This window comes from Nematolebias whitei, chromosome 4 (assembly GCF_014905685.2).
Source record: "Nematolebias whitei isolate Nwh7 chromosome 4, NemWhi1, whole genome shotgun sequence".
Lineage (NCBI taxonomy): Eukaryota > Metazoa > Chordata > Actinopteri > Cyprinodontiformes > Rivulidae > Nematolebias > Nematolebias whitei.
In genome coordinates this window covers 23,470,321-23,491,635 of record NC_056501.1, presented here as the reverse complement: position 1 = coordinate 23,491,635, position 21,315 = coordinate 23,470,321, and the positions used below count along the sequence as shown (strand labels likewise).

The window sequence follows — 21,315 nt, the reverse complement described above, 5'->3', positions numbered from 1 at the left end:
CCATAAATACAATGTTAATCCAAAAAAAGAAAAAAATATATTTGAAAAACAACTAGACAAGTTTGAGCGTACTGTGTTACAGCGATAAAGGAACTCCTTCATCGATGCTCATTAGCCCCTCCCAGTATAACCCCCACCCCACCCACCCCCCTCAAATGAAATGTTCTTTCCCTAAACTCAAACCTTCACCTCCCAAACAACATACATCTTCATACCGTGTACGCTGCAGCTTAGACTTGTGTGGATATATGTGTGTGTGTGTGTGTGTGTGTAGAGGAGTGGTCTTGGGGGAGAACGTCTAAGGGCGGGCCAGTTTGGGTTCATGTGCCTTCAGCGTCCCGACGGCGTCCTTCACAGCGTGATAGATGATGTTCTTCACCTGAGGAAAGGCAAAAGTGTTAAGACCTTAAATTTCAAGTTTCTTTATCATCATTCACATCACATGTGGTACATGAGGTGGAACAAAATTGTGTACTCAAGTTCCCAGTTACACCCAAAAATAGCACAAATATAAAGTATAAAAAGAAACAGTATACAAGGATCTAAGCTACACGCTAAACACTAAAAATGTAAAATAATACTGTGTATTAAACAGCAGCCTGAACATGAGTCTGTTGTGAGCAGATGGGTATGAAATCAGCAGCACAGATAAAGTGTCACATATCACCAATTAAAGTGGCATTACTGTGCATTTTTTTATTTACAGTTAAGACGAAACAGACATTTTGATGGTCAGACACCGACCTGCAACTTGTCCTCGTGGTTGGTGTGAGTTGTAGAAAGGTGTCTGAACTCCTGCGTCAGTCTGAAACAGTGCCTCACGTGCTCCGGGGACACAAAATCCTCCGCCGCCTTGATACAGCTGTACAGATTGTGTACCTGAAAGAACCCAGGGCGAACGTTTTACTGATAAACTTGTTTTACTGGAACATACCGGACACGTTTCTTGGGCGTTCATGAGTGATGCGTGTTTGGAGAGACGGCCTTCGTGCTGACCTGGTGTGGAGCTCCAGCAGGGATAAACACAGCGTCTCCTAAGAACTGAACAATAGCCCAGCCCTGGACGCCGTACTCCTCATAAAGGCGGCGGCGGAGCCCCTGGTCCAGGTACCAGCTCTGGTCGTGAATAGGGTCGTGGTCTGGAGGGTTCTCTTGACCTTGTTCTTCACCCACCTGACACAAATCACATAAATGTGACAAAAGTTTTCACCTTTAACAGCTCGTTTTGTGGGCCATGATAAATCTGTTGTGTAAGAAACCGTAGTAACATTTTTAAAAAGAAGTAAAGATTAAAGAATCTGGTGCCGAGTACAACAGAAATCTGCTGACCTTGCGGAGCAGCTCTCGAATCTTCTCAGCATCCTTGGCAGCGTAGATGTGCCACAGAGCTCCAGGTTTCTCCTTCCCCTCGTTCGCCCTCCTCTTCGACATCTCGTCCACATCTCCCTCCTCTATAGTGATCATGACCTCTGAAGGCCGAAGAAAAGAGCAAACGATACAAACAAAAACATACAAGATACCAAGCATCCATTAGTCTATAAGAATGACAAGGTTTAGTCTGTAGGATTTAAGTTTGAGGTTGATTTTCTTCATCTGGCCAAATACAGGAAGATGTTGAAAGTTACTAATGTTTCTTTAACACAACAGGTTTTATTCCACTTTAAAAACTGCATTATACTACCTAAAACACTGACTGGGATAGTTACATTAAAATGAATCATTTATGAATTAAATTAACATCCATTCATCGTACATTTGGACAAAAACGATGCAGCGTCGTGGTTCTCAACTGGCCCTTCTTGACCTGAAGTGCATCTCAAAGACATCGGGCTCCAACACTTTACGGGTTATTCCAGATTGCGCTCTCACTTTTGAGCTTTTCTTCAGATTCTGTTTGCGACTGTGTAATGAAGCTGTCAACACAAAAGCTGCACGTGTTTTATTGTGTTCAAAGTTTATCCGCCAAGAATTTATACCAACTAATATAGTTGCAAAAAGCCAGTGAAGAGGTCCAGCATCTCTGCAGACGCAGCTGCTCCGACAACTACACCCGTCTTATTTCTGCAGTGAGGCAGTGCCGCCACAGAGGATAAATCAGGCTAAACTAAATAATGAAGTCAAGTTCAAAGTTTAGTTTAGAGAAATCCAAGTGTTGCTTAAGTTAAAATAAAAAATAAAAAAATACCTCAAACATTCAAACTACTTCCGTCACTTAGCCTGGAAATTGTTAGGACCAATTTTACTGGACAGTCATGCTGATGTTCAATGTTGCCTAATCTTTAAACCTCAGCCATAAGGTTTAAAAGTTACGTTATTTTAAATAATGTCTGAGAACTAATGTAATGGGAGTTCTGGGACCAGACCAGTTGAGAACCAGAGACAAATTAAACAGTTTACGAACTACACAATCACATTAACTGACACAACGTTCACGTCCACAGCCTATAGTTGACTCGTAGAGTAACTAAAGCCATAAAGATATACACCTGTCATTAACAACTGATTCATCTGTGTTTCTGAAATGACTTTGCAGCTGTGACAACACAGGATGGTTTCAATTTCTATACATCGATGAAGCTGCTGGTAACGTATTTAGTGCGACAGCTCCAAAAAAGGCAGAGATCTCCCAAGTCACTAAAAAGGGGAGCTCTTGTTCATGTTTATGCACAAGTAACTTTACCATAACAACCCTAACAAAACAGTAGTTCCTCGCTACTTCGCAGACTCACCGTTTTGTGGTTTTTAAAAGTAATATTGTACACGAAAAAAAAGGTTGTATATGACACACGATGGTCAACTTTAATATTACTCATGTGATTGGGACAGTACGGTATACAGTCAAAAAGTAAAATATAAAAATACTTCGGACAGGTGCCACCATACTGTAGTTTTCTCAATAACGCCTACACTGTATTGCCACCCAAAAGGACTACATTTCCCAGAAGCCAACAGTGCTTCCAGCCATTGCTTTCTACTGAAATGGAGGGAAAGTTTTCATCCAATTGAAAAGTTTGGTCTTTATTCATAGTGACTTAGGTGCTCAGTGGATGCAGAGAGCCGTACGGAACCGACTGGGAATTGGACCAGAGCTGGCCTTCCAGCATCATCGGTCAATCTGAGCACTGCTTGCCAGCCCATGAGGCCCCTTGAGCGGAGAGGCGTTTGGAGAGCCAGTGTTTTCCCCAGCACTCATCTGGACTTTTCATCCAGATTTGGACTTGATCTGGACCATTGCGTGGTTTTGTTTGCAGTACGTAGTTACTGTGCAGTACATATATGCATGTTAAAATTAAGTAAGTTTAAGAGTTTAGAACATTGTGGGCTTCGTCGCTGCAGGGTAGGTCTGCAAAACCGGAATCGAGCCTGACCGACCAGAACTGAGCTGCTGCTGGTCTGCAGAGCTGGTGAGTAAAATTTTGCAGTATTGTACAGTAGGAATGCACGATATAAACGGTACACGGTAGAAACGATAGAAATTTAGCCTACGATAGAGATCTGTCTTCTACCAGCTAACCGCAGTAATGCTGTGTCTGATGTAAAATCATTGTCAGTTTAATCGTTACTTTTTTTGAGTTGAAAACTGTGCGCAAGTGGCGTTAAAGTCTTTTGTTCGAGAGCTAAGTAGCGAAGCTACAAGCTAACTACAGCCGGCTTGCCGTAGTGTTGCCGTATTCTGACGCATGCGCAACACGCTGTGTTCCATCAAAAGTTTTTTTTTTTTTTCCATCGAACGTTAAAGTAAGCGTTGATCAGCTTTAGAGAAACCTGCTCTCTGATCTGTGACAAGAACACTGTGTTGTGTGATTTTTACTGAAAGACCCTCTGGTCAAAGCCACAGACTCATTTTGTGTCAGCTCTCCATTAAAGCAGAAGGAGGTGCCCACTAGAGGCTGGAGGGTGAAGTGTTTTCAGTGTAAAATGCTGCTCTGTTGCTGTTCATTTATTAATAATAATAATAATAATGTCATCACAATGTCAGCACTGTATGTTTCCATACAATGGTGAAATTAGTCTCTGCATTTAACTCATCCACCACCAGGTGGTGCAGTGGGCAGCTATTGAAGGCACCCGGGGGCATTTTGGGGATGAGGCGTGCTGCCCAGAGACCATGTGCAGTGACTGGGGATCGAACCTGGGACTTTTGGGTCCCAAGCCGGCTGCCCTGCCTCTACACCATCTCGGCCCCCATATATTAAGTGAGAAGACTGGAAACTGTTCTTAACAACATATTTTTTTGTTTCAAACATATGGCTAAAACTACATTTGATATATTTTGCACTACAAGAAAAAAGCATAATACTTTATTTGTTTATTATTTAAAAACTCTCTGGACCTAGTAGTGGAATTTTCTTAATTCAAAATATATGATGGCAAAAGGACACCCTATGCTTTTTTTTTTTTTTTAGCAAGTTTTATACCAAAAACATACTGCGATATGTATCATTATCGCCACCCTTCACAATACATATTGTGATATGAATTTTATGCCAATTTTAGGGCAGCTGTGGCTGAGTGGTTAGAGCAGTCGTCCTCCAATGCAAGAGTTGGGGGTTCGAATCCACCAGCAGTCACATGCCGAAGTGTCCATGGGCAAGACAATGAACCCCTCATCGCCTCCGATGTGTGTCCCATCGGTGAATGAATGTGATCTAAAGCTCTGATTAGTCTCTTTAGAATGATTTGTTCAATTAGCTTTGTAGAGATCTAGTAAAGTGCTGTATGAATGGGTAAATGAGGCACAGGTTGTAGTGTAAAGCGCTTTGAGTATCTTGATTAGATAGAAAGGTGCTATACAAGTACAGTCCATTTACCATTACCATATCGCACATTCCTACTGTACAGTACATATATGTATGCTGTTAAAATTATTTAAGTTGAATAGTTTAGAACATTACAAGAGTGTGGGTAGGGTTTATAAAGCCTTAAAACATATATATAAAGTTTTTCCACTTATTGCAGGGGGGGGCGGGGGTGTCTGGAACATAACCCCCACAATAAATGAGGGACTACTGTACATATTTAGTGTATCTCTCTAGTGTGGCGAGTGCATAGGAATAAGGATGCCAGCTCTAGATGCCCTTCATTCAAACCACTCTCCTACAGTTTAAGGGCCAGAGCACTGCACACCCAGAGCAATCAGGAAGTGAGGACAGTCCCAGTGAAACAGCTGTCCAACTAAACCCAGGTCAGGTCAGACAATTTCTATGCAAATGGAGAAAATTGAACAACCCTGGAATCAACATAAGAGGTAAAAGGAATTCAATTGTTTGTTATTCAGGTAATAACGATAGCTTCACACAAAAACCTACAACACTGTATGAGACATGCAACAATACAAACAGGAATGGGTCCTTGTGCTCTGGCCCCTAATGCACAATAATAACAGAAGGATGGTACGCAAGAGTGAAGGAGGAGAGTTAGTCAAGAAGAAGGGCATGCTACGCAAGTGATACAACTGAAAGGCTACAGACCTTTGTATCCAGAGATTACTGCCTCTGTGAAGGAGAAATTTTGCCACAATGTAAATAAGTGAGACCCACTGGAGGGTCACTCCAGTGTCCTTTTCAAGCACATCAAGCCTGGAACAGCTAAACCTTTCAATCCTTTCAATCATGATTGTTGGTAAATTTATAATAAATTTTAATCTTCAATGTGTGAGATATTTAACAATGTAAAGTGTCATTTTTTTAAATAATAAATTGAATTTGACACAGGGAAGGAAGCTCCCAGTTTTAAATATTGCTCAGTTTTAAAAAGTTGTTACACTCGTTTCATGGACAAAGGAAGTAGTTACTCCAAAACTATTAGTAGGTGGAATAACGTTGATATCCTGTAATGGCTGTGTATTAAATGAGTGTGTATGTGTGTGAGAGAAAGGAGAGGCAGAAACAAATTCTTTAGGTCTACTGACCTTCCTCGTTGTTATTTTCTTTGTGAGGGATGCCGACATACACCATGACGTTGACAGCATCAGACACGTCCAAATGAAGGTTAGTGGTTCCGACCTTTCTGTCATCAGCTGAGGTCAAGCCTGAAGACAAAAAGGAAGTGAGGAAAAAAAACAGGAAGGCGAAGAAAAACGTACACTGAACAGAGCAAGAGAAACAGAAATCGACCAGACGAGCGCTTTTACCGTAGGCGTTGTACATCTTTGGTCCGAGGTCAGGACGCACAAAGAAGTTGGGCAAGCGTGCAGCGAGGTTTAGACGACCGTCTCTTTTTGTGTACTCGGGCAAAGGAAGGTTGTCCATCAAGTCGTTAAACCTGTGAAGTCACATCATACAGAAGGACTTATACAATAAAATCTTACAAATTACACATAAAAAGCATTTACTAAAACAATTGAGGATGGTGTGGCTGTCATCAAATAGCTTATGTTGCTAGGGGAAATGAAAATGGCTCTTCAACATGTCAAAATACTGCTTCAAAGTCAAAACACTGACACACATCTAGAAACAGATTTGGGTTTCTCACCTTGTGGGCATCATGTCCCTGAAGTCTTCACCTGGTGGCCAGTCCTTTAATTTTAACACCATGGGCTTGCCGTCGCTGTCCTGCAATCGCTCTGCTTTCACAAAAATACATTAGACAATTGTCTGAGATCAGTAAGAAAAATCAAATACCTAAACACACGCATATATAAACAACTTCAAACCAGTAATGATAAATAAGAAAAATAAAATGTGTACTCACTTGAGATCGTCTGAAAACCATCCCAGAAGTCTCGGACCTTTACATCAGAAATAATAGCACAGTTTCTACAATTGACTAGGTCAACATCCTGGTCTCCAAACTCCTCACTGAAGGCCTCAGGCCGCCACAGTTCAGACTTTAGGCGTTTATGAATCCCAGACACCAACACAGGCTGGAAATGAAGAGGAGAAACATCTGCCATAAGTGACTCTATTCTGCTGTATTCAAAGTTCATGTGGAGAATACGGAGTTGCTCTACTTCCGATGCTTACTTGGCCTTGTTTCCAGCACTCTCTGAAGATCTTCCAGTTGTTGGTGTTGCTGGGATCCTGTAGGCAAAGGAGACGCCCGTCGCAAAGCCAAGTGTGTGAGGTATGTGGTTCCAAAACACTTAGACCCATAACGCCATCTTTACGAGTCCCCAACACGCTAAGTTCGCTGCCCTCAGAGGACCCGGAGCGACGACCCTCTGCCTTCTTGGTCTCCACAACTGAGGCGATGATGTGATCCAGGAAGTTTGGAAGGCTGCTCTTCATTTTGTCACTCTGAATGACAGAGAAGACGCTCTGGGTTACACAGCTGCACGCTTTACAAACAGCAGAAGTTACGTCTTATTCTGTAAATATATATTATTTACAAGTTTGGTTTTGGAGATTTACAATTTAAAGAGTAATTAAATCACCAGTAGATGGCAGTAATTATAATTTGTAAACCAGTCGCTTCTACTCTTGGTGTACTATATTGAAATTATGACAAAAAAAAAAAACATTGGTGCTCATAACACTTTACATTATAAATGCAGAAAAAATGCCATAATTTTCAAAGGGTTAAAGTGATTTGAAGTCTAACAAATTCATTCATCTTGGAGAACAATGACAATTAGTTTATCAAGAAATCTTGCTCAGACTATTATTTAGGGTTATGCTTCCTAAAACTATAGTGACAAAACTTTACATACGCTTGCTGAGGTAAAAACGGAGGGGAAGGGGACCCCACTCTCTCCAGGGCCTTGCGGCAGCTTGCCCGGACCGGAGTTGAGCAAGTCGCGGAGGCTTGACCCCTCAGGTTTGGACTGGGTCATGCTGGGGCCGAGTAACAAACTATTAAACAGCTTCGGGCTGGAAGCAGACGGCTTTGAAAGGACACTGAGTGAGTCCAGGCCAAAGGGAGGCCGACTTTCTCGGCTCATCATGGAGCGAAGTGAACCGGATTCTGGAAGACAGAAAGATGGTGGTTGGACTTCTAATCTAAAACTGATGTCAGCTTCAAACTCTACAGCCCATGACAAGTTTAACACTTTGCATTTCTTACTTACCCTTGGTGTCATCCTTAGCTTTCTGTGTAGCCAAGTCTGCCAACCAATGCAGCGCAGAACTGTTGCCCTCTCCTGATGGGCGTGAGTCCTTGGTAGGGGACTGAGTGACATTACAGGGAGAGGAGGTACTACTAATGGAGTTACTGGTACTACCCACACTTTCCCCACCCCCAGTATCTGAGGGCGTAGCTGTTTGTGTCGGCTCTGTTTTGATCACTGGCGTTTCTCCCTCTGGTTTTGGAGCAGTGCTAGTACCAGAGGCTGCAGCTGCGAGTCCACCTGCACTGCTTGTCGCAGACTGCTGAGATAAGCACAATAACACAGAGTTTAAAAGAATCTAAGAAATCCAAACAAAAGTAAACAAATACTCCACCAACATACCTGTGAAATGCCATTGGGGGCAGTGGGGCGCACCAAAGACTTTGTGTGCCGACTGGCGCAGGGACAGTTGGCTTTTATACCCCACTTGCCTCTTGCAGCATGCACCATGTCACCTATGTTGTAAAGAGCTGCAGGAGAAAAGAAGCAATCACATCTTTATGGAATCACAATTACTTCTTTGTTTGCGATTTATAGATTTATGATTCGCAAGGGGTGTGTCCGCTACCTGTTCCAGGTATGATTTGAGTTGGCATGAGATTTTGTGGCTCATGAGGCTGACCTTTGGCACACTTTAACCAAGAGAAAACCTCATCTTCTGGCATTTCATCCGTATCTACATATAAATACACAGTAAGTTAATCTGTTATTCACTGTAGTGAGTAAGACACCTGACCTCTGTAAGTTTTTATATCTGATCATGATAAGTTACCTTCTCTCTGCCTGTTCCTGCGGAGCCGATAGCAGTCCAGACACACTCCAAAGCCGCACTTGCGACAGACCCAGTGGATGTTAAACAAAGTTGTCTCGCATACATCACACATTTCTCTGACTCCACGCACAGCCCGTTTCCACGCCACTTTTTCTGAAGGGCAGTGGAAAAACAACATTAAAGAAAGAAACTTCTAACAAACATAATGAACTGAAACAAGGCTGTGATGTGGGGTGACTACACTCACGGTGAGGCTCCACCATCATCATGGCCTCCTTCTCAGACATGACCAGCTGACAGAACTGGTCTCCCACATTGGCCAGGATGTACTTGGATGTATCGAGGTCAAGGCCTTCTTGTATAGCTGGAGCAGGCAACCAGAGTCCCATAGCCATTGCATCACTCTGCTGAGGACTTAGGAAGCCTTCCACACGCAATATGCCTTTACGTGTAAAAGCCAACCTGGTTGCAGACAAAACAAGAGCAGAAGAAAAATATGAGTTTATTAACAAAGCTACATTATTTTCTCTTTGACTGATGCAACAATGAGAAATAGAAACGGACGATACCTTCTGAAGTGGAAGAAACGACAAGCTACATTTGGGTCGTCGTCTTCGTCGCTGTCGTCCTCCGTGTTTCGATATTTACGGTAACGCTCCAGTCGACATTCACGGCACTTATGCAAATGAGGAGCCACACTGATGCAGGAGCCATCCTGGAGAAAGGACTCTCCAGACTGCTTCAAACGGCGTACCTTGCTTTGATCTTTGAGTATAGACTGGCCAACTGGAAGAAATAACTAACGGTTAATTCTACTGCTAATCTAGTTTGTCACCAGAAGAAAATTTAGGAGGTTGGTACAAACAATCAAGACTTACCTTTGAAAGGCTTGTTACGTGGACGGCCTTTAGGAGGACCTTGGATTTTAGTTTTCTGTAGAATGACTCCATCCTTGGAAGGATAAAAACGCTCTCCAAGGAGTTGGCCTTTATCAAGGCCGTCCTCATTCTCACTAAGGTCTGACAGGTCACTGTTGCTGCTAAAATCAGAGTCACGTTTAGATGAGAGGCCTCTTTCTTCAAGGATGAACTTCTGAGACTGGCTCTGGTCAAAGGACCCAGGCACTTCATCAGGACCGTTACTTCCAAGTATGGGGCAGCCCAAGGTGGATGTGGGCATCTCTCCAACTTCTTGCTCCTTCTTTGTTACAGACACCTCACTTTGAGGATGTGTGGAGGTTGAAGAAGAGCTGACTGAACCAGCTGCTGAGATTGATGGGAAAGTGGAGGACAGAATACCTTTAGGTGGCTCTGCCATGGTGAACAGGTTAGGCTTACTGTCCAAGGCAACACCCAACGTTTGTGACTCATTCCCAGTGAGGCCAACAAAAGATGTGTGAGCAATCGTATCCCCATATGCCAAAAATGGATTAGCAGACTCTTTGGAGGCCTGCAGAAAAAGGTTCTGGTGGATATCTGTGGAATTAAAACCAGACTGCAGTCCTAACCCCCCTGCAGAATTTTCACCATTACTGTTTTTCTTAATAGCACTTTGGGCTCCAGGGACCACACTGAGACCACCAGCCGTTAAAGTGGGACTCCGTCCTCCTGCAGCACCAACCTGGAAGGCTGAGGATTTGTTGAACACACCATTTCCTGCTGAAGGGACCTCAGGCACTTTGGGCTGCTCAGGCTTTTTTAGACCTTCAGTGGAAGATGCAGGCTTAAAAAGGCCTGGTGGCTCTTTACTCAGACTCTCAGACACTGCAGTAAAGTAATTTGTGTCCTTGGATTGGGTCTGGCCCTTCGTAAGGATTGAGCTGGTACCAGAATTCTGAGTCATACATTGAAAAAACAGATTATGGTCTTGCTGAGGCTTGGCTCCACTAAAGCCAAAACCAAAAGGTCTTGGAGTACTCTGGGAGGCTACAGTGGTGGCAGGAGCACCATTGGTCTGTGGGGGAGCATCTCCAAATACAGGAGGACTGGGCACAGCTTGGGGCAAATGAAAACTTGTCGCTGTTTTGGAGCTCTGCAAAAGGGAAAAAATTCAACTTGTTAATTGTGATGGCACAACAGAATTAATTTAGCGACAGCACTGCTCGTATTGGTTGTCTTACCTCAGTCTGGCTTCCCCAGGTAGGAGCTTTAGGGTTGAAACCCACAGACCCTGACAGAGCCACACTGGGACTGCTGTCCTGTGACCAGGAAATAGTGACAGGTCCCGGGGACACAAGAGCAGCTGTTTTAGAGTAAGCTGGCTGGCAGGTATCCTCTCTATCTGGTTGGGGGGATGTGGAGGACTTTGGAGTTGGAGCTCCAGGGACCAGAATTGGCATCTGCCCTACTGAAGGAAAAGATGCTGCAGAGAGGAGGGAGGGCGCTGGTTTAAGTGGAGGAGGATTGGGGGTGTGAGTAATAATGCTGGTGGGGTCTGCTGCTCCTTGGTTAGAAATCAAGCGACCATTTTCTTTTATTTGGGCAGGATAACGAGAAGGAGCATTTGACAGGTCCATGTGGGGTGTGGAATTGGTGGCTGGAGGAGACACTCTCACCTGGGGAGAGATTCCCTCAGTGGAGCTCCCATTTTTGGTTGTGCTGCCGATCCTTTCTCCAGAGTCTCCTGTCCAGATCCCCATCCCTTCCACCACAGTTTTACTTGAGTCACCAGGGTTTTGTGTTTCTGTGTCAGCAGAATCAGCAGCTCCTTTAAAACGTTTCAAGTGCAAGTCCTCCTCGTCCTCCGAGGGAGTTTTGCGTCTGCGTCCTCCATCTCCCTTCATTGTTTCACTGTCTTTCCCTCGTCGTCCATTCTTACCCAGCTTAAAATGGGGGAAAAGTAAAAATGTTTATATTAAGCAAATTAAAAGTTTTGCTTGTGTGTACGGCTGGAGGATATGTCCAAACTTTGTCTCACAATATTTTTCTTAATTTTGGTCGATAACGATATAATTCGATATAGATATAAACAATATAAAAGCCTCAGAAAAACTGTACAAATAAATTAATGTTCACCTTTTATTTGTATATAGCCTTCAAAAAATTTTGAATTCACCGTCAAACATAAAACCTTCAACTTTGGTAATTTCTTTTAAATTTATTAATTCATTTCAGGGAAACAAAATAAACAAAACAAATTAATCAAAAAGAAAAAAAAAATATTGAATGAAAAGTGTGCAGAAAGAAGAAGAAAATTCTCATAATATCTGCCCCTTATTTAAAAAAATATATAAAATGACTACAAACAACAACTCAGGCTTGAACCCTAAAGCGAAAACAAAAAACATCAGGCATTCTTCACATGGTATCATACTTTCCTAACGACTTTTAACTTGAGCATCTTTTTAAACTCAAATTGTTTTATAAATGTTTATGGTGATATCAAAGCAAGTCCACAATCCTATTCCCTGAATTACAATGCAGCTCTCCTTCAGACTACTTCTAAATGGAGGTTTTACAAACATTTCCATTCTCTTAAAGTTATGATGATTCTCTTTAACGTATTTTAATTGATTATTTGAGGGTAATATTTTTATGAGCTTTATACATGACTTGTAAAATACTATATTCAACCAAATCATAAAATTTTAATAATTTCAACTGATAAATAAAGGTTGAATGATGAAATAATATATTTGTTGGGTGACCATAGCACTTCCTACTAATAATTCTTACAGCTCTTTTTAGTAAAATAAAAATACGATTTGTAATTGTTTTGCATGCTTTTCCCCAAACTTCAATGGAACAGATTTAATATGGAACAATAATTATATTATACAATATATGTAAAGCTTTGTCTTTCAAAAACTCCTTTACTTTATTTTGCTATTTTTATTCTTAAGTAATTTCATGAGATTTCCATGTCATCTTCTCATCAATAACAACATTTATTAATTGTTTTAACTTTAAACACCATAACGGCTGCTGCATGCGTTTCTCTTTTGATACAGCTGGGGGTGTTCAGGGACACGTTGGCTCAAACTTTGTTTCATCTTGTGACTCTCAACAAATTCCATCGAGTGGAAACTCTTCAGATGGAATAAGTTCGATGTGTTCCCACCGCTAGTTGGAACGACTCTCCATCACATATTGCAGCACATGAAACCTGCAGTTTATCGGATCTTCCACACCGCCGAATTAGTCTTTCCTCTCTTATCAGTGATGTCATGTGCTTTCTCTTCGCTTGTGAAAGCTTGTTCAGTCACATTCTGACGGTCATGAGCACTCATTTTGAAGTGAAAACTGAACGTGCATTGGAGATTAGCCTAGCCTGCTACCGCTGACTCCTTCTGGACTCGAGCTCTGCGTAACGTCTACGTCACCACGCACTTTCGAAGTTGTGACGCACTTTTTTCTGTCCGGGTTGAAACTGAAGCAGCCGCTTCAACCCCAACAGAAAAAGAAATGAATCAGTGAACTGCTGTAATCCTACTGAAATGTCAAAATTTATATAATGATATGCTAATTTCATGACGTAATACATCAGGGCACCCCGCCCCGTTAACAGAACCGAGCGCGCCCAACGACCAAAACGAACTGCGCGCCCCCCTCCACCTGTCGGTACTGGCGTAATGCTAATTAGTTGCGCGCAATACTAGCTAAAAAGCTAAAAACAAACAACGTGTGGCTCAGCTGTCTCTCCCTCCCCAGCTGCCGGTACAAACGCAGCTCGTCTTTTTTCTCTCCCCCCACCCCTCTCTGAGCTGCCGGTGCGGGCGCAGCTCGGCTGCGTCTCCCCCCGCTCTAAACTGCTGGTACAAACGCGCGCAAGTCAACTGTCTCTTGAGTTCCACAGTCGGTCCATCCATGGACCGAGAACAGAGTCAGGTGATGAAAGACAGAGCATCAAAGAAATGAATCATTCCTGCAGGAACAGAGGAAGCTGAAACACCAACAAGCTTCAGGGCCAGCTGATCACCTTGTCAAGTTTTGGAGGTTATAGCTCATTTAAAGGCAAAATATATTTTGTTGCATGTTACATTTATGCTCAACAGATCTTAAGATTTAATTTTATTTAGTTATTTTGGGAAACTTCACCTGCACTTTAGTGTTTGAGGAAGATTTTGTTGATCTATATTTTGTGCAGACTTTTTCCATCTAAATAACAGAAGGATCATTTTTATTTTTATACTTGGAGACTGAATACTTTACTAAATAAAGTAATTTCAGTAAAAATTAACCCTTGTTTTTTTTTATGTAATACTGCAAAGTAACGTGTTATTTTGTCATATGAATAACTATGATGTCTGTGTTTTTTGGGTTTTTTTTTTTTTTGGTTATATCACAAAATTTATCATTATTGTCAGAATGCACTGAAATATACATGATTTCTGAAACTTTCTCAACTCCCCTAATGGGTGCTTTATGGCCACAGTGGGGTTCCAACCCTAAGTTTCAAAACTGTTGATCTATACCTCAGAAAGCTACGCCTGAAGTTCAGGTTAAAACGGTCTTACCTCCTCCTCCGTTAGCATGACGTGTATTACACGAGGATCTACCATCTGATTTTCTTCTCCCTACAAAAAATATACAAACAATGTTTCGTTACGTGAAAAAGTAAAACACCAGTTTTTGTACTCAAGGGGTTTTACATATCAGCACATAGAAATCTCCTGGTGCTCACCAGGTCCTAAAATATTATGGTGAGCAAACACATTTATTGCTAACGCAAAAGTCAGAAAAGTGAAGTTATGCACAGATAATTTGACCCCCACCATGGGTAAAAACCTATAAAAACGTTGTTATGGGTGGTCATGTCAGAAACGACCTTTGTTGCTCATCAGAATGGAAAAGGATCTAAGGCTTTTCCAAATTCTAAATTTCACCAATTAACAGTATTCACATAGGGAAACATTTAAGACAGTTGCCAATGGATTCACTGAGGAACTGAAATATCTTAAAGACAAAAAGTCCTCAAAAGAAAAACCTTCATTTAAACCAAGTGATTGCGAACTGACCACTTAGCAGTCACAAATCTGTATCAGAAGAAAACATCTCAACAGAGTCTTCACTCATCTGGATATCTAACACCATATAATTAAAAAAAGAGGGCGTAATTAATTTTTTTTTACAATGACTTATTATACAAACAAACATTACCTTATCCAAAGTAATCTCCATAATGTGTGAGATGGGGTCATGCTGTGAGACCATTCCAGAGGCCCAGCTCTCGTCAAACTCTGGCTGGTACACACGAACTCTGCGTCCTTGAACAGTATATGAACCTAACACGAACAATGAGTGAAGAGAAAAATCCTTCAGCCAAACGTCTTTATCACATCATAGGTGCCTAACTACTAGTCAACCATCACTGTGGTTTTGATCACAAAGCCATTTTCCCCCACACATAAGGCTCTTTCACAAAACACTGGGACTTGGATGCCCTCTGGCCACCTCAGTGTAATTTCTGAATGACAGAGGCACCAAGAGAGGGTTAAAAATCAGCCCACCCCTGATGCACCTTTGTACCACAAAGCGATGGTAATGGTCGGCTCGTGAAAAGGTAAGGCAGGGCTGAAGCTCAATAATGTGATGAAGCGATGACAGCTGGTTGCAACTTTAAACAAACATATTTATAACCGAGGGAAGAGTGATGATGAAGCGCAGCAGCTTTGTTAGTTAACCTCAAGGAGAATTGCTAAACTCGAGTTAATGTTTTGAAAACCATACAAGGGAGACGTCTGTCATGCATTAAATGCGCGGCACTCCAAATTAACACAGCTGAATTCTGCTCAACGCCTTTTTGGTTATGCGATGCATGCTTCCTCTCTGAAAGCTCACATCTCTAAGTTCATTGATGATTTATGAACGGTCAGAGGCAACTTAAAAACAAAATGGGCTTTGTGGCCATTTTGCAGAACTGTTTGGTTAAAGAGCTTTGTGATTGTGTCTCATTAGTGAAAAAGGATGTCATCATGAAGACGGTTCAGTTTCTTTTAATTTACATGTCAAATAAAACAATTCAGGGTTCATGACTGCATATGTTTACACACATTCTACCATGACTGTGGAATCATGGGTGGCTTTGACCTAGTGGTAGGGAAGTCGCCTTCCAATTGGAGAATTGGAGGTTCAGTCCCCAACCACAAGTGTGCTGAAGTATCAGAGAAATGTCTCCAATAAGCTTATTGGTGTGCCAGTGAGAACACAAAATGTATTGTAAGTAAAGTAAAATGTATAACAGACTAATGCCATGTGTAGGAATTCAAAACAAATCTATTGACATATATCCTTCCAATTTCAGGTGCCAAGAATTAGAATTTCTTTAAGATAACTTACATGGGAAACATTATTTAAACAAAGTGTCAGAGATTACTGGGAGGGAGAGCAGGGGTCTTACCCTTCCTGAAGATCTCCTGAAGTTCAAAGTCAGTGCGCCAGCTGGAGATGGCGGCATGAAGTGAGGGCTGCTCCAACAGCAGGGGGTGTCTCATGTCTTTATCAATCTGTACAACAACACAAATCAGTGTCCTGAAATAGTGGAATGAAGCAATAATGTACATGCATAAAATTAAATTATAATGGAACGGCAACTGACATATTACAGCTTAATTTTTTATATATATATTTAGTCACAATTGTTGAAGAAATTAAAAAACCTATCTTAAAAATTACAAACTGATACATCCAAGTTTTGTATTTAAAACCTTCAAAAAAGGGCAAAGCAAGAAAATTACACCTGATGAGATGAACACCCGTGCACCGATAATTTAATCATTTCAAACATTGATTTAAATTTAGCAAAACGCTTGAAACTCACACACCTCAAACCTCTGGATACATTTGTTATCAGGCAAAAACTCAAAGTTCTTGTTTCCAAAATACTCCACAGGAAAAAGTGATCCTAAACCCACTCTGTCCACCAGCGAGCGGAAAACCTGCAGAAAGAGAGAACACCAAGTAATCATTTCAGCTCGTGAAGAACTCGCACAAATGGAACCAATCTCAACAAACGACCAACATGAAAACACCAAATCCACATGACAAAAAGATACCAGCAATGGGCTTTTATTAGTTTATCTGTTTCATCTTGAAATCACGTGGAATCAGAGTGTATTTGCCATCCGCATCACATGTGGTACATGTGGTAGAACGAAATTGTGTAAACAGGGTCCCAGTTACATCCAACAATAAAATGTAAAAGAAAAACACTAATAAGATCTAAGATATGAACTAAGAAAAACATTAACTAAAAATATGCTAATCACTAATAGCATAAAACACGCTGAACAGAAGCACTACAAAGGTAGACTTTGAAAAATAAGGACTACACAATGATCACGTCTTATCTTGTTGAATAATTCTTAACATTGTTAAAACGCACGACTGACCAACAGAAATTAATTTAGTTCAAGTATGAATACACAATATATATGAAAATGAACATTGTGTAAGTGCAATTAATGAGTATAATTTCACAAAATCTTGTAATTCTTTTTTGTAATGGTCTTATTTCTCAGCAGACATGTAAAACGAGGGCTGCATCCCACTTCTGATGATTGTGACTCTTAAAAAAAATGAAAAACCTGGTCCCAGTGGGGGGGGGGGGGGGGGGGATTCATTCACTAAAAGTAAAAGGAAATTTGACAAAGTTTTTTAAGATCATGTAAAAATATTCATACAGAAATACTAACTAAAACTCCACTCACTTTGTCTTATACGGACATTAAAATTACAACTTATTGTTCAAACAAACAAAAGTATTGACTTTTTTTAAAAAATCAGTAATTACGTTTTAACCCTTCTGCTCTATAAGCATTTTTTTAACATTTAGAATAAAATCGTTTAATCATTTACTTAACAAAAATTATATCTAAATATAAATATATAATGAAGCACACTCAGTTTGCCTGCAAGACTTTGATCAGCTCACTGGACTCATGTTTGAGCCTGAGTTTGGACTCCAGGTTTTTAATGACATTCTCCTATTCACAGACGCTGGTGATTCTGTGCTCCTTCTCTTACTGGACCTCACATCTGCCTTTGATACAATCGACCATGAGATCCTCATTGCGAGGTTAGAGCAGTGGGTGGGCATCACTGGGTCAGCCCTCGAATGGTTTAGATCTTACCTCGCTGACAGGTCCTTTTGTGTCTCCATCAAAGATTTTAGTTCAGCCTCGGCAGCACTTAAATGGGGGGTACCGCAAGGGTCCATCCTTGGTCCTCTTTTATTTTCTTTATACCTGCTGCCACTAGGTGCTATTTTCAGGAAACATAACATAACTTTTCATTTCTACGCCGACGACTGCCAAATCTACTTCCCCCTCAGACTCAACGATACTCGCTCTATTCAACCGTTACTGGACTGCCTGGCTGACATCAGAGATTGGATGGCTTTAAATTTCTTGAGTTTCAACAAGAAGAAATCTGAAGTTATGCTGTTTCCTCCCAATGACACAATCACCAACCACTGCATCGACCTATCCGTTCTGTCACCGTTAGTGAAACAAAGAGTCACTAATCTAGGAGTGATACTTGACCCTTCTCTGAAACTCAACAATCATGTAAATATGATTGTTAAATCCTGCTTTTTCCAGCTGAGGCGACTGTCTAAGCTGAAGCCCATATTGTCCAAAAATAACCTGGAGACAGTAATTCATGCATTCATTACATCCAGGCTCGACTATTGCAACTCACTCCTTTTTGGTATCAGTCAGACCTCCACAGCTAGACTCCAACTGGTCCAAAATGCAGCAGCCTGGTTTTTGACCAGCACAAGCAAAAGAGAGCACATTACACCTGTTTTGGCCTCCCTACACTGGCTTCCGGTTCACCTTCGAATCAAATTCAAAATACTCTTGTATGTCTATAAATCACTAAACAGCTCTGCCCCCTCCTATCTTACTGATCTGCTCCAGCCGTATGTCCCACCATGTTCTCTCAGATCAGCAGACCAGTTGCTCCTAACAGTCCCAGGAACCCGTCTCAAGCGCAGAGGTGACAGGGCCTTCTCTGTAGCAGGCCCGAGACTTTGGAATGAGTTACCTCTGCTCGTTAGACAGGCCCCCTCCCTCACAGTTTTTAAATCTCACTTAAAAACACATTTTTATTCCCTGGCTTTCTGCACTGAGTGATCTGTGCTGAGTCTGTGTTTATCACACTGTGTTAGTCATGTTGCGGTTGTTGTTGTTATCCATTATTGTCTTTGTTGGTTTCTACTTTTTGGTGTGCTGTTATGTAATCTGTTGCTGTGTGCTTGTTCTGTTTGTCCCTGTACAGCACTTTGGTGTGCTTTGTCACTGTTTAAAGTGCTTTATAAATAAATTGGTATGGTATGGTATGGTATGGTATGTTGGGGCTCTTTCCAAATCACACTCAAGATTCCTGAAAAGTTTAAGCTCAAATATTTTGAGCTTTTAAGTATTTGAAGTGAAATGTCTGAAAGTACAATCTTTTTTTTTAGCTAATTGTAAATTACTGCACTCGGAAATAAAGGTCACCTTTTCATCTATTTGTAATGCATATTCTTTTATCTTTTAACACATAATCTTATCTTTTTACTCCCCGTAAACAGTTTTCTTTGCGCAGCTCGAAGTATCAGTTCAGCCCTTAACCCTTAACTTCAACTACCTGTTTCACACTTCGAGGTTTTAATTTACAAGGGCCACTCAGACAACACTTTTTTCTTTTGTCTTGTTTAAGTTTCTGCTGTATGTCAGTCTGCGTGTTGTGTTTCATAGTGTTAGATTGCGTTATGTAATAATAGCCACATCAGTTCCACGTACAAAATAAAAACAATGAAATGTATATTTTGTGTAAAACTAAATAGCCTCAAATTATTAAGATATTAGTTTTTGTCTATATTGCCTAGACCTACATATTACAACAACGGTATTCAAACCAGCGGATTTAAGGTGGGGAATAAAGTTTTTAATATATAATCTGAGAAAGTCTATTTAAAGTTTAAAAAGTATATCTTACTCAAATGAGCCACAATTTAAGTCAACTACTAAAAATCATTTGCTGTTGTTTTTTAATATCCAAGAATTTTGAGGATGGCTGCTAATCTCGGCACAAAATATTTATTTTATGACCGTTATGTTCTTTAGACACGTCCGTAGTTGTTCTTTAAATGCACGTAAAAAACTCAGATTGAAAAAAACACTTTTTATGCAAAAAAAAATCTATCAGAAATGCATCTTGTTCTTTTCTAATGACTGGGCAAGCATAACTGGACTGTGCTGAACTCAGTCAGCATTGCTTAAGTGGTATAAATTAAACCTGTTGGGTTTTGATGGATCCCTCAGTGAAACTGTCCACTCACCAGAGCAGGCCAGGCAGTGGCTGAAGCTGGGACTCCAGTTACCCTGGTACCATCACTGCGGCTGACCCAAACTATAGAGTCTTCAACCAACACGGCCTTCACCCCCTCGTCATACACCTGCACCCATGAACATCGCTGCGATGGTTTGTCAAACTCCACAAACACCTACAGATCAGAGAAAAGGAAAAAACAAACGTAAGAACCAGAACTGCTAAACCAACTGGCTCATTTAGATTCCCTGCACAAAAATCTGAAATTCAGAAAAAAACATTTACAAACTAAATTAGAGGGCAGTATTATTATGTTATAATACTTGATATTTATGTTGTTGCTGTAACAGTTCAGAGTTCAAACAATGCATACTACAACCTAAGAGTAAGGTGTTCATTTGCTGCCAAGTTCAATAGATAGGATCTTAATAATGGCAAGCTGTTAAAAGATGAGCTTCTATGGCTGAACAATTAAAACAAAAGCACAAACTGCATGATTTTAATCAAATACTTTGAGGTGATGAACATTTATCACATGATTAATAAATATGACTCATCACATGACCAAATCAGGGAATAAGTCATACTTGATCAAACTAAACTAGGCATACAGTGCCTTGCGAAAGTATTCGGCCCCCTTGAACTTTTCAACCTTTTGCCACATTTCAGGCTTCAAACATAAAGATATAAAATTTTAAATTTTTGTGAAGAATCAACAAGTGGGACACAATCGTGACGTGGAATGAAATTTATTGGATGTGTCAAACTTTTTTAACAAATAAAAAACTGAAAAGTGGGGCGTGTAATATTATTCGGCCCCTTTACTTTGAGTGCAGCAAACTCACTCCAGAAGTTCAGTGAGGATCTATGAATGATCCAATGTTGTCCCAAATGACTGATGATGATAAATAGAACCCACCTGTGTGTAATCAAGTCTCTGTATAAATGCACCTGCTCTGTGATAGTCTCAGGGTTCTGTTCAAAGTGCAGAGAGCATCATGAAGACCAAGGAACACACCAGGCAGGTCCGAGATACTGTTGTGGAGAAGTTTAAAGCCGGATTTGGATACAAAAACATTTCCCAAGCTTTAAACATCCCAAAGAGCACTGTGCAAGCAATCATATTGAAATGGAAGGAGTATCAGACCACTGCAAATCTACCAAGACCCGGCCGTCCCTCTAAACTTTCATCTGGAACAAGGAGAAGACTGATCAGAGATGCAGCCAAGAGGCCCATGATC

The 21,315-nt window shown here is 41.0% G+C and overlaps 1 protein-coding gene across 3 annotated transcripts in view; it reads right to left on the bottom strand.

Annotated features, from left to right (window-relative positions):
• Positions 1–261: 261 nt before the first annotated feature.
• kdm3b (lysine (K)-specific demethylase 3B) overlaps positions 262–21,315 on the bottom strand; it is a 43,743-nt gene continuing 22,689 nt past the window's right edge. For 2 of the 3 annotated variants that reach the window (XM_037675323.1, XM_037675324.1), the window contains exons 2-25: positions 20,085–20,249; positions 16,582–16,695; positions 16,158–16,263; positions 14,918–15,042; positions 14,275–14,334; positions 10,939–11,640; positions 9,698–10,850; positions 9,389–9,605; positions 9,067–9,281; positions 8,820–8,972; positions 8,616–8,723; positions 8,390–8,517; positions 8,009–8,309; positions 7,652–7,905; positions 6,966–7,238; positions 6,694–6,865; positions 6,475–6,565; positions 6,134–6,264; positions 5,912–6,031; positions 5,472–5,495; positions 1,330–1,469; positions 997–1,173; positions 745–879; positions 262–379 (exon numbers count right to left, since the gene is read on the bottom strand). In XM_037675323.1, coding sequence (XP_037531251.1) covers positions 299–379; positions 745–879; positions 997–1,173; positions 1,330–1,469; positions 5,472–5,495; positions 5,912–6,031; positions 6,134–6,264; positions 6,475–6,565; positions 6,694–6,865; positions 6,966–7,238; positions 7,652–7,905; positions 8,009–8,309; positions 8,390–8,517; positions 8,616–8,723; positions 8,820–8,972; positions 9,067–9,281; positions 9,389–9,605; positions 9,698–10,850; positions 10,939–11,640; positions 14,275–14,334; positions 14,918–15,042; positions 16,158–16,263; positions 16,582–16,695; positions 20,085–20,249 — 5,145 coding nt within the window. In that variant the 3' untranslated portion in view covers positions 262–298. The remainder of the gene's footprint in view (positions 380–744; positions 880–996; positions 1,174–1,329; positions 1,470–5,471; positions 5,496–5,911; positions 6,032–6,133; positions 6,265–6,474; positions 6,566–6,693; positions 6,866–6,965; positions 7,239–7,651; positions 7,906–8,008; positions 8,310–8,389; positions 8,518–8,615; positions 8,724–8,819; positions 8,973–9,066; positions 9,282–9,388; positions 9,606–9,697; positions 10,851–10,938; positions 11,641–14,274; positions 14,335–14,917; positions 15,043–16,157; positions 16,264–16,581; positions 16,696–20,084; positions 20,250–21,315) is intronic. The other variant, XM_037675326.1, reaches the window with a different exon arrangement.